The sequence below is a fragment of the Polypterus senegalus genome, chromosome 17, assembly GCF_016835505.1.
Source record: "Polypterus senegalus isolate Bchr_013 chromosome 17, ASM1683550v1, whole genome shotgun sequence".
Taxonomy (NCBI): Eukaryota; Metazoa; Chordata; class Cladistia; order Polypteriformes; family Polypteridae; genus Polypterus; species Polypterus senegalus.
In genome coordinates, this window is record NC_053170.1 from 20,255,913 (window position 1) to 20,270,876 (window position 14,964).

The following is a 14,964-nucleotide window of genomic DNA, read 5'->3' on the forward strand; positions in this document are numbered from 1 at the left end:
CTCACCGCCGGTGTCCACCAACGGGTTCGGGGATTGCCGCCACGACAGGCACCGACCACCTTGCGGCCACAGCTCCGGTCAGCCGCCTCAACAATAGAGGCACGGAACATGTCCCCCACCTCCCTCGGGACGTGGTTGAAGTTCTGCCGGAGGTGGGAGTTGAAGCTACTTCTGATAGGGGACTCTGCCAGCCGTTCCCAGCAGACCCTGACAACACGTTTAGGCCTACCAGGTCTGACTGGCATCTTCCTCCACCATCGAAGCCAACTCACCACCAGGTGGTGATCAGTTGACAGCTCCGCCCCTCTCTTCACCCGAGTGTCCAAGACATATGGCCGCAAGTCCGACGACTTAGTATGTAAGTATGCCCACACCTGCTCGGCGCCTCTCACTGGGGACAACTCCAGAGTGGTAGAGAGTCCAGCCCCTCTCAAGGAGATTGGTTCCAGAGTCCAAACTGTGCGTCGAGGTGAGTCCGACTATATCTAGCCGGAACCTCTCGACCTCGCGCACTAGCTCAGGCTCCTTCCCCTTCAAAAAGGTGACATTCCATGTCCCAAGAGCCAGTTTCTGTAGCCGAAGATCAGACCACCAAGGTCCCCGCCTCCGGCCACCACCCAACTCACACTGCACCCAACCTCCTTGGCCCCTCCCATAGGTGGTGAACCCATGGGGAGGAGGACCCACGTTATCTCTTATGGGTGCAGGCCCGGCCACCAGGCGCTCGCCATCGAGCCCCACCTCCAGGCCTGGCTCCAGAGGGGGGCCCCGGTGACCCGCGTCCGGGTAAGGGAAAACGTTGTCCAAGGTTTTTATCCTTCATCAGAGGTTTGTTGAACCGCTCTTTGTCTCATCCCTCACCTAGGACCAGTTTGCCTTGGGTGGCCCTACCAGGGGCATAAAGCCCCGGACAACATAGCTCCTAGGATCATTGGGACATGCAAACCCCTCCACCACGATAAGCTGACGGTTCAATATCCCAATATCCTTTATTTCAAACTATGTAATGGTCATTTAGATACTTGTCCTGTCACCATTCTGACTTACTTTGTCATACTCATATGCAGCTCCTTCAGCCTTGGTCCCTCTCATAAATTCTTGCACTGTCTAGTATCCTTTTCTGATACCTGCTATAAATTCATTGCTCAGAGGTACAAGCCCATACTTTTCATGTCAATCCTAACACTTCTTGCATTGTGTTTTATGTTTTTTACTTCTTGACCTTGCTGTTTTCTCTTAACTTTAATACTTTATCTTATCCTATTCTGATATGTATTCTCTTGCACCCATTGACATCTTTCCTTGGGTAACATCCTTCATCCTACACACTTTCACTCTCAATTTGAAACCCTATCCTGTTACTCCACTTGCTTTCTCGAAATATTTTATATTGCTTCTCTGCCAGTCACCATGCCCAACATCACCTTTGGGCCATTTTCCTTACACATTGATTGCCTAAAACCCTTATGCTGATCTTGTCATTCACTCCCTTGCACCTTATGCAACATTCACTGCCTCCTTTCCACTTCTTGCATATCACACACTTTGATTGTCACATTTCCCTATGATATTCATGAGATTCACATCCTTTTCAATTTACCCAACACTCACTTCCACTTTGACATTTCAGCTTATCACTCACTCACTGTCTAATACCCTTCTACTGTTCTTGACATCCACTCCCTTGCACCTTACAGGACATTTGTCTCTTTCCTACTTCTGGTACATCACACACTTTGACTGTCTAATACTCTTTGCTGTTCTTGACACTCACTGTCTCATTCCTACTTCTAGTTCTTAATCCCTCTGTCTAATACCCTTAATATTTGTTTTTGATATTCACTGTCATGTGCCTTATATGACACTGTGCCTTTTCTTTACTTTTGGCACATCACACGCTTTGAATGTTTATTAGCATACGTTGTTCTTGACATTCATTGTCTAAGACTTTTTTGTTGTTTTTGACATTCACTCTCTTGTGCCTTACATAGCACTTACTGTTTTTTTTTTTACTTCTGGTACATTACCCTCTTTGATTGTCCAATACCCTAAATGCTGTTCTACATATTCACTCCATTGCACTTTACACAACACTCGCTGCCTCTTTCCCATTTGCCTTATTGCACACTTTGATTCTCTAAAACCCTTGTATCGTTTCTTGATATTCACTTCCTTGCGCCTGGCACAACACTCATTTCAAAGTCAAAGTGAACTTTATTGTCATCTCAACCATATACAAGTATATAGATAGGTGAAATTGTGAAGCTCAGGGTCTACAGTGTAACAACATGAAGTGCAAATAATAAATTAAAAATAGAATTAAAATTAAAACACAAGACAAAAGACATTGTGCAAAGACATGACAAAGAAGTAGCAGCAATATTGACATGTAGTTAGCAATATGAACACTGATGCAATGTATGGTATTTGCAATCTAGATACATAAATATGGTCAATAGATATGTAATATAATAAATAAATAATAGATAATACAGAAATCATCAGTGTATCACAATAGTTGTTTAAGACGTGTAAACAGTGACAGGTCAGAATGTTTCTCAGCAGAAGGATATCAGGAGTGTCAAAATACTTAAAGGTCAGTATAAGATTTTCAGTTCTTTTCTACATGCACACTCATCTTTACAGAGGTGGTTGAGGCAGTGTGGAAGATCCCAGGGGGCAGCATGGTGTTAAGGAGTCCGACACCTTGGGGGTAAAAACTATCCTGCAGCCTGGCAGATCTGGGTCTGATGCTGCAGTATCTTCTCTTGGATGGCAGAAGTGTGAAAGGTCCATGTGAGGGGTGTAAGGGGTCCTGCACAATGCTGCATTTATGGCTCATCTTGACCCTAAGCCTTCCTAGATTGTCCATACCCTTATGCTGTTTTCTTGTCCACTTTTGGCTCCTATCACACTTTGATTGTCTAATACCGTTATGCTGCTCTTCACATTCCCTCCCCTGCACCTTACACGACACTTCTATGACATTCGCTGCCTCTTGCGGCTTATGGTTCCCCTGAGCCTCACTTCGATCGTCAAATACCCTTGTGCCGTTCTTGACATTAACTCCCATGAGATTTACAAGACACTCCCTGCCACTTTGATATTCCGGCATATCACACACTTTGATTGTCTAATACTATTATCCCGTTTTTGGCACGACCTGCCTCTTTGCCACTCCTGGCACATCATACATTTTGATGTTGTAATGGCCCTATGCTGTTCTTCACATTCTCTCTGATGCGCCTTACACGACACTTGGATGACACTCACGGCCACTTTCCCACTTCTGACACATCACTCGCCTCAGCCTCCCGCTCCCACTTGTATCCTCTTTCTCACTCCATTGACTCGCCCTGTGGCCCCGCCCCACTAGTTCCGGCGTGCTATAGGCGCAAAGGTAAGTCAGGCTCCGCGGCTTTCGTTGTTTTCTTTGAGATAAACAAAGTCAAAGTTAATCGGTTATTCCGATGTTGGAGGGGTTCCGCTGGGAACCGCAGCGGTTCACTAGTGGGCAGGGTAAAAGCTTTGTCCAGAAGTCTTCGAAAGCTCACTCGTCAGGAGGCGCCGCGGACAGCGCTCAGCTGCTCCCTTCCCTTTGGCTCGTTTCATAACTCGAGGCCGTGGTGCTCACTGAGGCCCTGTCACACAACCACAATGAAGCCGGACAAGAGAAGTAAGAGAGGAACAGGAGTGGTCAGCTCCCTGGTTCCGGGTCATCGCACTGTTGGTATCAGTGTTAAATGAAACCCGAGAGTGGACATTGAAGTGACCTTCCGGTGAACAAGAAAAAGCGAATGAAGTCGGGCTAACGGCGGCTGACAATTAAGACTGGAAAAAATACTCTTGGAGATTTGAGTCTGAAGTGGTAGGGCTGCTTTGAGTTTAATGCGGAAGCAATGATGCGCTAAAGGCGGTGGAAATGGAGTCATCCAGGATTGTAAAGTGTGACATGAAACACCTCGGGTTATTTAAAAGATGGAGACTGAGATGTGAAAGCTCCCGAGTGGAGATTAAAAAAACGGGGCATCAAAGTTCAATGAGACAGTCGTCATCTCTCGTAAATAACTGACGTAGGGAGGCTTTTGAATGAGGCTAAGCGGAGGAGGTCAGTGGCAGTGCTTGTTCTTTAACGTATTGAGATATGGCGAATTTGGGAGAAAGACTAGAAAGGGAATGAAATCTGAGGGACTGATGCCCTTTTTTTTATTTATTTTTATTTTTTTAAAAAGGATGAAGACTGTAGCCAGACTGTCAGGGCCTGGAGACTGAGGCTGACCACCTACTAGTAGGGTGGGGGCTCAGCTACAGAGACAAGGCCACTGAGGCAGCCAGATTCAATCCAGGGAGATGATTACTCAAGAAGAGATTGTCTCAGGAAAAATATTAAGTATGGATTTTAGATGATTTGACCCTTTATGAGTGCAGTGAGTGCTGTGTCCAAATATTTGGTGTTAAGTTCGCTTTCTGTGCATGTTGGGCTCTGTCAAGGCTGTGGATGTGAGTGTGTCCAGTTGAGGAGCTTAGGGGTAGGGGGGTTGTTCTCTTTGCCCTACCTGGCTGTGGCCTTCAGCACAGTATTTGCTGGTGGGTGGGATGAGGTTATAGTACTCTCTTGGCAAGGAGCAGATTTCACTTTCCATGTTTTTTGGGGGCAACTGCCTTTAGTGAAGCACGGTGGCGCAGTGGTAGCACTGCTGCCTCGCATTTAGGAGACCCGGGTTCACTTCCCAAGTCCTCCCTGCGTGGAGTTTGCATGTTCTCCCCGTGTCTGTGTGGGTTTCCTCCCACAGTCCAAAGACATGCAGGTTAGGTGGATTGGTGATTCTAAATTGGCCCTAGTGTGTGCTTGGTGTGTTTGTGTGTGTCCTGCGGTGGATTGGCACCCTGCCCGGGTTTGGTTCCTGCCTTGTGCCTTGTGTTGGCTGGGATTGGCTCCAGCAGATCCCTGTGACCCTGTGTTTGCATTCAGCGGGTTAGAAAATGGATGGATGCCTTTAGTGAAAGAGTTCAAGCGTCTCAGGATCTTACTCACAAGTAACAGATAGTGTAAGATCAACAAGTGGAATGGAATGGTGCCAGCAGTTCTGCAAGCGTTGACTGTGGTGTTGAAGCGGGAGCAGAGTCTAAAGACAATTTTTTTGGTTTACCAGTTGATCAACATCCCTGTTCTTATCTGTGACCATGAGCTGTAAATAATGACCAAAAGAGTGAGACCTTGTGTGCAAGCGGCAGTAATGAGGCTTCTTCACGGGGTGACTGGGCTGACATTCACTGATAGGATGAGAAGCTCAGCAATTTGGGAGAGCCTCAGTATACATTTGCTGGGGGCCAGTTGAGGTGTTTTGGGCATGTCCTAAGGATGTCCGTTGGGGTACTTCCCATTAGGACGGAGACCCGTAGTCTGACGCAAGACACACTGGAGGGATTATATGTCTTAAGATGGCTTAGAAATGCCTGGGAGTTCCTTGGGAAGAGCTGGACTCTTTAGCAGGGGACAGGGAAGTCTGGGTTGACCTGCTTGGCCTGCGGCTGATGCGACCGTCACTAGGAAAAGTGGTTAAGAAGATGAAATGAGATGAGATGTGACTCTGTACCAGAGTGGGTACAGTGTTTTACACTTTGGAGATGCTCCACAAGAAATGGAAACTAAGGTACCTTAATGACACTTTCTGATACAGTGGGGTATATCCATCCATCCATTTTCCAACCCGCTGAAGCCGAACACAGGGTCACGGGGGTCTGCTGGAGCCAATCCCAGCCAACACAGGGCACAATCCCGGTGCCAACCCACCGCAGGATACACACAAACACACCCACACACCAAGGCCAATTTAGAATCGCCAATCCACCTAGCCTGCATGTCTTTGGACTGTGGGAGGAACATGCCAACTCCACGCAGGGAGGACCCAGGAAGCGAACCCGGGTCTCCTAACTGCGAGGCAGCAGCGCTACCACTGTGCCACCGTGCCGCCCCAGTGGGGTATATGCGAAATGGAAATTGAGGCAAATAAGCCTTCAAAGGGTTAAAGACCAGGATTGTTTTGCACTACGGCTATAGATTGTGGCAGTCAATCAAATGGAGGAAATGGAGATTGAAGATGGAAGTAGAGAACATTTTGGTTGTGTTTAATTTGGTGTCTGTGGCTGTCATGCATTAATGCTTGAAGAAGTTTAAGCGTTAAAGTTTTTGATGGGATAGGGCTGGAGACCGATGCTTCAGGGATCCTGAGGGAGATTCTTTCTGCAGTTTTCAGCCTGTCTTGGGTATGGCATTTGAGACAATGAAGCTGTTGGAGCAAGAGGAGAATTTAATTTTTTATATTATGGCTTCTAATGCTTCAGGGATCACTGAGGAGTTATAGTTTAAATACTTGTGAAAATTGTATTGTGTGGTGCTTGAATCGGCTACATTGCTGTCTTCAGTATTCTGCTTCTGAGTATTCTTGAAAACTGAGGTAGCCAGGCCCTTGGCAATCGGGTTGGAATTCTGTTTTGATGTGGAGGATGACACCGAGGTTATTTATTTATTTTTTATTTTTTTGGGTGTGGTTTATAGTGCAACTGAGGCAGAACAGGCCTGGGGCTGGGAGGAAGGTTGAAACAATGAGTCTGCCAGGAGAAGAAGCAAGGTATGTGTGTGTGTAGGTCATGGGAGTAATAAATCCTGAGCCAATGAACCTCTTGGGCTGAGAATGATCAAATCTGCATAGGTTTTGGAAGGTAAAGCCTTAAATAGCATTCTGTAAGGATTTACTGACATTAATATTGCTTACCTTTTATGATAAAATCTTTTTGAATAAAGAGGCTGAGGCAGCTATAACTTCACAGAGACCCTTTGTTGATGCGTTTTGAAACACTTTTTAGGTTTTAGCATGTAGCAGCTAGACGGCAATGGTGGCATTTTGAAGGATGCCATTTCTTAGAGCTGTTTCTTGAACAATTTAAACAAAATAAATTCCCAGTGTAACAGAGGATGTCCCTAATGCTTCCTTTATTTGTTTGATTCATTTGCAGGCAACTGCTGCCCTTCTAGTGTATGTGTGGTAACAACATGTCTGTGCCGCTTCTTACTGAGGCTGTTACAGTCTCTGGGAGTGAACGGGAAACAGCCGTGGTAAGCCGCTTTTTCTCCTGCTACTTCATAAAGTGCACTATGAAATCTAATCTTCCACACTTAAGCCTAGTTATTGAGTTAGGCCTTCATGCATGTGCTTTAGCACTTATCAGTATCTATTCTCAAGTTATTTCATACATGCTAATTGATGAAGTAAATGGACAATCGAGTGTTGCCATCAGCACTCCAGATTCTTTGGATCAGAGCCTGTGTGAATTTTGCGTATTCTCCACTGTCTGTGGAGTTTTGTTTGTTTTTGTTTTTTTTCGTTTCTGTGGTTATTCACATTTCACTTCCTCATTCACGTCTGGTCAACAGGTTAGTCTAGGGATTCCCAACTTTTTGGCCAAGGCTCCCCATAACGTATCATCTGGTCAGAGCCCCCCATGAATATAAACCTATTGCTGCAAAGTGGGGTATGATCTTGTTTTCTTACAGTATTTACTGCTAACATTAAGGGCACAGTATGTTTTTGGATAATAGCACACCTGTTTATCAAAGTAAATACTTCACTACAGTTGATATAGTATCTCTAGGTCAGGGGTTCTCAACATATTTTCTTGGCATACCACCCTTCAGAAATTGAATGTTTTGAAATGCTGCAATTTGCTTGGACTTACATGTTTAAGCACAGAGGTTTTCTTAGGCACAGGCAACTAAAGGCGATGTTTCTTCAACAACCCAGTCCCTAATATAGCATTTTTGGATTTTAACAAGAGATTACTGATAGGATTTTTTGTTTTTGTCGGTGTGTATTTAAATTTTTAATGCCTACAATTGAAGATATCAGGTAACCAATAGAAGCTGACAGTAGAGACCCTTATGATGCTGACATTGTAACCATGGTTTCTGAATTTACACAGGGTCAGATCTCTTAGCAACTGAAATGAGCCAACACAAGCGTTTTGAATCTGATGAAAGTTAAAGCTGTAAGCTACTGAAGAGTGGGGCACAGCAAGTGAGTGTGGCAAGATGTAAAACTAGCAGGCTTCTAAATGCCGAATAAGCCGTAGGGGTGCAATGTCACAGTTCCATAATGTATACTGACACAAACAAGCTTGTATTCTACCTGAGATAGGGCTAGCTAGCTAGCTCTTGAGTAGTGCATTGAATTAAGGACACAAGAAGTGGCAGGTAGATTTCTCAGGTGATATAGGGAAAGACATTTTGTTAAGTGTTCAAGGAACATTGCCATTAAAAAGCATCTCTAAAGTTTACTGCCGTTTATCCCAAATTAAAAGAGAGGTTGCACGCTTCAGAGTAGGCTTAGCTAAAATCCATTTAAAAGCCTCAGCATTCAAAAATTTGTGCAGAGGCTACTAATAGGCAGCCCAATATTTGGGAGAAGATCTTTATATCACAAGGGAGAACAGGAGAAAGTGTTGTTGCCATAACCATGCTAAAAACTAAATATGTGAAGCAATATTGGTGGCACAAAAGGTTGTGCTGATCCGTCAAACAGGTGATTCCTCAATTTATCCATTTTCTAACTAGCTTATGCAGTTTAGGGCTATGGGGAGATAGTGCCTATCCTCAGTAAGGTGCCTGTCCATGACAGAGCACACTCACTCATATGTATCTAGACTTGCACTGGGATGATTTAGAATCTCTAGCTTAACGTGCATGTTTTGGTATGTGGGAGGAAAACCCACACAGACAATGACAGGATGTGCAAAAACCTGTCTGTACTCCCTTGCCTTCACTTGTATAGTACTCTCTGTAAAACCTAAACAGCACCACTCTATAAGACTTTTGTCAGATCTGCCAGTGAGATAAAACAGACCATTTTTGAGGTGTGTAAAGTCTTCCTTAATGGTAAAAGCTGAGTCATACAGAATATCACACCCAAATTTCCCACTTCCCTTAATGTTGAAAGCTTAGCGAGAGAGAGAGAGAAATTCTTCCAGTTTCCATAATAATGAAGGTGATCATCTGTCCCACCCTTCTAAAAGAAACATCACATTCTAAAAACAATGCTGTCTGAATGAATAAATTGATCAATCTATTTTATAATTTCCTTTATGTAGCACCTTTCATTGCAAGGAATATCATGAATACAGCACCAGAAAAAATATCTTGCGTGAAAAAACCTTATGATAAGGGAACAAGTCAAATCACACATTAAATGTCAAGGATATCAAAGTACTTTGACACAAGAGTGGACAGTGAGCCTCCAGAGCTGATTCCCAAGAGGCCCACTGTTGCTACAGATCTTTGTTCCAGTTTCACAATCAGTGTGTCATTTTACATCTAGCTAATCTCATTGTTTAATTAGCTGGTCTTATTTCTCTCATTCTGCATTAAGAAAAGCACTGTGGTATGGGATTTACATTTATACAACACTTAAAAAAATTGTATTTCTGCTTTAGCGCTTCCACACTTTTCTATTTTTCCTATTTAAGTTTGCTCCCTTAATTAATTCCTAATAATGGTAATTAAGAACAGGTTGAAGGTAGGACTATGCTGTTTTCTGAATGACTGTAACTTTGTCTGTCATGCTCATTAGTAAATAACGGCCTAAATAACTAGAATAGCTGGAAACAAATCGAAGATAATATTGGAGGTGATGGCGAAAAATCTTAGCAATCATGATAAAACACCTCCAAATGATTCCATGTATTTAACACACAATAAAATACTTGCAACTCTACATTTAAAAAAAAAAAAATTCAGAAAGCCCAGTTTGTAACTTCTGAAATGGCACCAAAACAATGAAAGTGGAGAAATATAGCTTGCTTAATTAAGACAGGAGTCTAATTAAAAACTGAAATTTTCTGGAACAAAAACCTTCATCCACACTAATTAATCAACTTTACTTTATAAAACAATTTCAAAAAAGTGCAATATTTTCTCCTTGAGACAAATAAAGTAACAGCTGTCTATATCTGTGTGTCTATCTATCCATCTAAAATACGTCTGAGCAGGCGCCATCTTAGCCACTTCAATGAGCATATAATAAAATTCTAATAAATGATAAACCAAAGGTGGAAATGATAAAACAGTAGAGAAATATACAGTACATTAATGTTTCTACGCATTGCAGCATAAAATAATACCTCGATAGAACTGTGTATTGTATAGCATATTTCAACAAGTTAGAAAACATACACATGGTGTAACATTTGGGTGCATTTAATGACTAGTTCGAGAACCATCTCAGTCTATTTCAGGGTTGCAGGGACCAAAGACTGTCCCACCAGGATTGGTGAAGAAGCAGAAAACAAGACTGCAATGTGTCACGGGGATCTCTCGATCTCTCTCTCTCATATACACCCACCCAATTTCACACACAGTTACAGTTGTTCAGATGGCAATTACCACAACTTTAAATTAAAAAAAAAATCTGTAATTAATTGTTTCTTGGCTTGACTATGTCTGACCATTGTAATTTTCATGAAATAGGACTTGCAGAGGTGTTCAGCTATGACAAGTGTTAGAGAATAACAGAAGTGAAGGGCAAACTTTATTACCTCGACTTGTCATTATGGATGAATGTGGCATTAGTATGGTAAATTACAGGGTGCCCACTAATTTGTTTAATGTCTACTTTATCATCTTCAGAGAGGTGTCGATGCACAGGAAAAAAAACATTTCACATACAAACACATGTGATTCCCCACAGTGCTTAAAGTGGAAAGAAATAAATGTCAGAACTCTCTGTTTTTGTCTAATTCTTGATCATATTTAAAGTATTGTTCAGATTTAACACAGGTTCTTAATCAAGCTTTTCTCATTAGTGGTTTGACCGCGTTATTATATGTATTCTACATCAAGGGGACGAGAAGGGAGCAGTATGAGGGTTCCTCCTTGGCGTTTCACATGCAGTTGTAAATATATTGCTAGGATGTTTGTTTCAGAAGAATAGTGTTTTATTAGACAGGCATCTTGTTAAAACCAGGACATTTTGATATTCTTCAGTTATTTATTAGAGCACATAGCCTGAAATTAAGACATGGCTACAGCAGATAGATGGTCATTTCCGAAGGATTGGAGCGGATTGCATGTCTGCCTGGGGGTGGGTTTCCAACTAGGATCCCGAGCTGTTTCGTTGTGTGGTGGTGTTGGTGTGATTAGGAAGATCATTTAACTTACTTGTTACGACTTACAGCATTGGGAGGTGTGAAATACTGATGTACTGGTTGTCTTCTGTTTGCGTTCAAGCCGCTGGGAAGACTTCATAAAGCAGAAGTAGCTGGCCAGCAGTGGTTTCTAAACATTCTCGGCTGGACTTGCTGACAGAGGATTTCAATCCCACATGCACGAGCAGGCAGTGACACTGAGTTCCTACCCGCACACGCAGTCTGCTGGTTGTTTCATTAACTTGAGGATCTGTATAGTATTGGTAGCAGCTATTGGAGGTTGAGAAGAGGACATATGTAAAATATGCAAGTTGATGTTACTGCTGTTACGGTAAAATTGAAACAGTAAAGTAATTTGTTGTTGAAGTCCCACAGAATGTTCCTTCATTTTAAGATAGACAAGTTTGCAAATTCAGCAGGGCTTTTCAAAGGAAACTTTAACATTTTTAAACTGTGTACAGCAGGCATGTCAAACTCACTACCATTGGTGGGCCGCTTCGACTGGCATACGTGCGTCAGCAGACCGCACTGTAACAAATACTATTATATAAAGTTACTGTAACTTTCTTTCCAATACTGAAAACTTTAAAAAATGTAACACTTAAAGTTGAAAGAAAAGCAGTTTATTTCCATACAATCTCCGTACAACAGAGTCTTAGCCTCTTAAATTATATTATTATATTCATTATATTATATTCATTGCTTATATAGGAGTCTTACAGTCTGAGATTTATTTCTTTTGTCCCGACACTTGACATCTCTTGTTAGTAACCAGTTTGTCAATATCAGGCTTGAAATCTTGTGCAGCTGCAAGTTTTACGAGGGATGAAAGGTGCTCGACAGTAAGTCTTGAGCGATGTGGGGTTTTGGTAGCTTTCATTAACGAAAACAATTGGTCACAAAGGTAAGTGCTTCCAAACATAGACAGTACTCTTGATGCCAACTTATGGATCTGCACATGCGAGGGTGGCAGGTAAGCATACAAGCCTGGCACACCAACTTCGTTGTATTTTGCCTTCAGAATAGAATCTGACTGCAGTTCAGTCAATTACATTTGAATATTCTCCGGCGCATTCTCAACGTTGTAAGAGAACAGCACAAAGTCCTGTTTGTGTGAACTGAAATCGCGAAAACGCTCACTGAATTCATTGCTCATTAATTCAAGTTGGAAAACAAATCCTCCAAAAATCAAATTTTACTTTACTAAGTTTACTTCAAAGTTAATATTGTAAAATAAGCCGATATGCAAAAAGCCTCCCTGACCTACACTAATTATACAAACTCACAAAAATCTGTTAATAAACAACTCCCCAACTTCTCGCGTCCACTTCAGATCTTCAGCTGTAGTCTGCACTAACTGTTCATTACAATACTAGCACAAAATTGCATAAAACTAGAGCAAAAAAAAACGTGAAAATATGCGAGCTATTACTACTTGTGATGGTCAGTTCTGCCCAGTGGCCAGTCTCAGCAGCCCAGTGGTCCGCAACCTTTTTAAAACCAAGGACCGCTTTACTAGAAGCAAATTTTTCCAGGGACTGGTGAGTTGTTGGAGTTTATGGGGTGATTATAGGAGGGTTCGTAGGGCAGTTTTATACACAATTTACATTACATTTCGATTATTATTAAGTTATAATATAGTAATAGAAATTATACAGCTTACCATAATGCAGAATCAGTGAAAGCCCTGAGCTTGTTTTCCTGCAACCAGACAATCCCATCTGGGGAGGATGGAAGACAGTGACACGCGAAGTGTGTTGCTTATGTTCAGTCTACTCCGTAATCTCATTTTGGTTGCTGTCACTGCAGAAAACATGCATCACAAAGATAGGGTGTTGGAAATGGAAGCAGCTTCAATAGCTTCTTTCGTGTTAGTTTAATCTTCTCCTGTCCACAAGTAATGCTGACGAGAATTTTTCTCAGCATTTCCTTGTGATAATACACGTTCAGGGTGCGAATGATGCCCAAATCCAATGGCTGAAGCACTGTTGTGCAATTGGGTGGGAGGAATTCGACGTGAACATTATCTAAGTGCGGAAGCATGTTGTGGTCAGCACTGTTATCCTTTTCTTCTTCATATTGTGAGGTTTCTGAACTCTTTTGGGATCTGGGATCAACCCCACCGAACTGGAAGGACATGCTGAAGTGCGTCCAGAAGCGCTATTGCCACGTGTGAGATTGTCAGTCCGGGTCCCAAGAGAGTTTAAAAACCACATATATTCTTGAATGAGTGCCGCATTAATATGAATGTTTCTTGAACAAGCATCACTGCAACCACATAAAAACGGCTTGTTCGGCGTCTTCAATTGTAGTAGTTCGCATAGGTTTAAAACCTGAGATTTTTCTTCTTTTTTGCATATAACAAGTATGCTATTTCTATAGAAGGGTGATAATCAGTTAAATTCTAATGGATGTTTTTCAAATGTTGACGAGCAATAAGGAAAAGGTATCACTTAAAACCACACAAAACAAAAACAGCAAAAAAACAGTACAAGGAATGTTCGAAGAAAGAACTTTTTTTTTTTTTTTAACAGTGTTTCTGTTTGGGGACCGTTGTGCAGATGTCCACAACTGAGCTGTGACCGCAGAACTAACTGTTCTGTGGATGATTCATTCAAGCATTTCACGGTCACTTCGTTGTAATGAAAGTATCTGCTGCTGAATGTTCTTCATAGTAACGAGATTTCTGTGGACTCGTGTCATATGAGGAAACCGTCAGAAACATAAAAATACTTTGTTGTAATACTCTCTCACCGCGGTCTCTCCTCTCTCTCTGCGCCGCTGCAAAGCCCCGCCCACCTAGCGTCCTGAAAAGTGTCCTCAGTGAAGGGGGCAGCCTTTTTGCTGTAGCCCTTCACTGAGTGAGTCTCCATTGCTAACAGTTCTCTCGTGGACCGCAGCTTAGCACTTCAGTTGTGACTTCGCGGCTGCAACTATACTAGCAGATGGCGTTTCCGGTACCATAATGCAATGGGGAAACATGCTTTTGTCAGAAGGCAGAAGTAAGAAAAGTCAATAAGTAACACTGAAGATGCAGAATGATTCAATCACAAACGATAGTAATCATTTTGTACAAGTTTAGTGCGAACTAGGATCTGTCATGCGGGCCGCACAGATTTCTGTTGCGGGCCGCATGCGGCCCAGGGGCCGAGTGTTTGACAGGTCTGGTGTACAGCATAATATGTTTTAAGATATTTCAAAGAAAATTTAATTGTTTCAACAAATTTGCCTGAAGAATAAGTTTGCCACATTTCAGCAAAATTTGGTGCCATGATGTTTCATGCGAACAGACAGACTGACTTGGCTATCGCAGTAAGTGCTTAATGCATTATTTGCAATAATTGACCTTAAAATGATTGCCATTTCAAAGTGCTTTTTTAAAGTCTATGGGGTCTTTGCTCACCATCCCGCTCCTATCACCTATGTCCATATATTCGATCTCTTTTTGCTTTTACTTTTTCAGCAATATCGCATTGAATTTTGATTCCATGTTTGGAATTACATCGTGACAACGCAACGTATAACTGCCTGTGAGTGAATATCGTTTCTTTCTCTCTACAAGAAATGTGTCTGACAATAGCATTCACGCAACTGAGATATGATTGAACCGTGTGCGTGGTTATGTGGGCAGGACTTTTCCAAATCTCTCTTTGCATAAGCTCTTGTCTCGCGGGGCTTCCAGTCCCAGGCGTGGTTACATCTCTTGGCACAAAGACTCATCTTGTGGGACGATAAAAGTGTCTGTCTGAGACAATCACGTCTCATCTC

General features: G+C 42.4%; 1 protein-coding gene across 3 annotated transcripts in view; it reads left to right on the plus strand.

The window, feature by feature from the left end:
* Positions 1-3,284: 3,284 nt before the first annotated feature.
* The window catches only part of lypla2 (lysophospholipase 2), a 28,828-nt gene continuing 17,148 nt past the window's right edge, over positions 3,285-14,964 (plus strand). The window contains exons 1-2 of one of the 3 annotated variants that reach the window (XM_039739256.1): positions 3,285-3,400; positions 7,018-7,117. In XM_039739256.1, the coding sequence (XP_039595190.1) occupies positions 7,040-7,117 (78 nt within the window). In that variant the 5' untranslated portion in view covers positions 3,285-3,400; positions 7,018-7,039. Of the gene's footprint in view, positions 3,401-3,706; positions 3,869-4,244; positions 4,391-7,017; positions 7,118-14,964 lie in introns of those variants that run through there. The other 2 variants (XM_039739257.1, XM_039739258.1) reach the window with 2 other exon arrangements.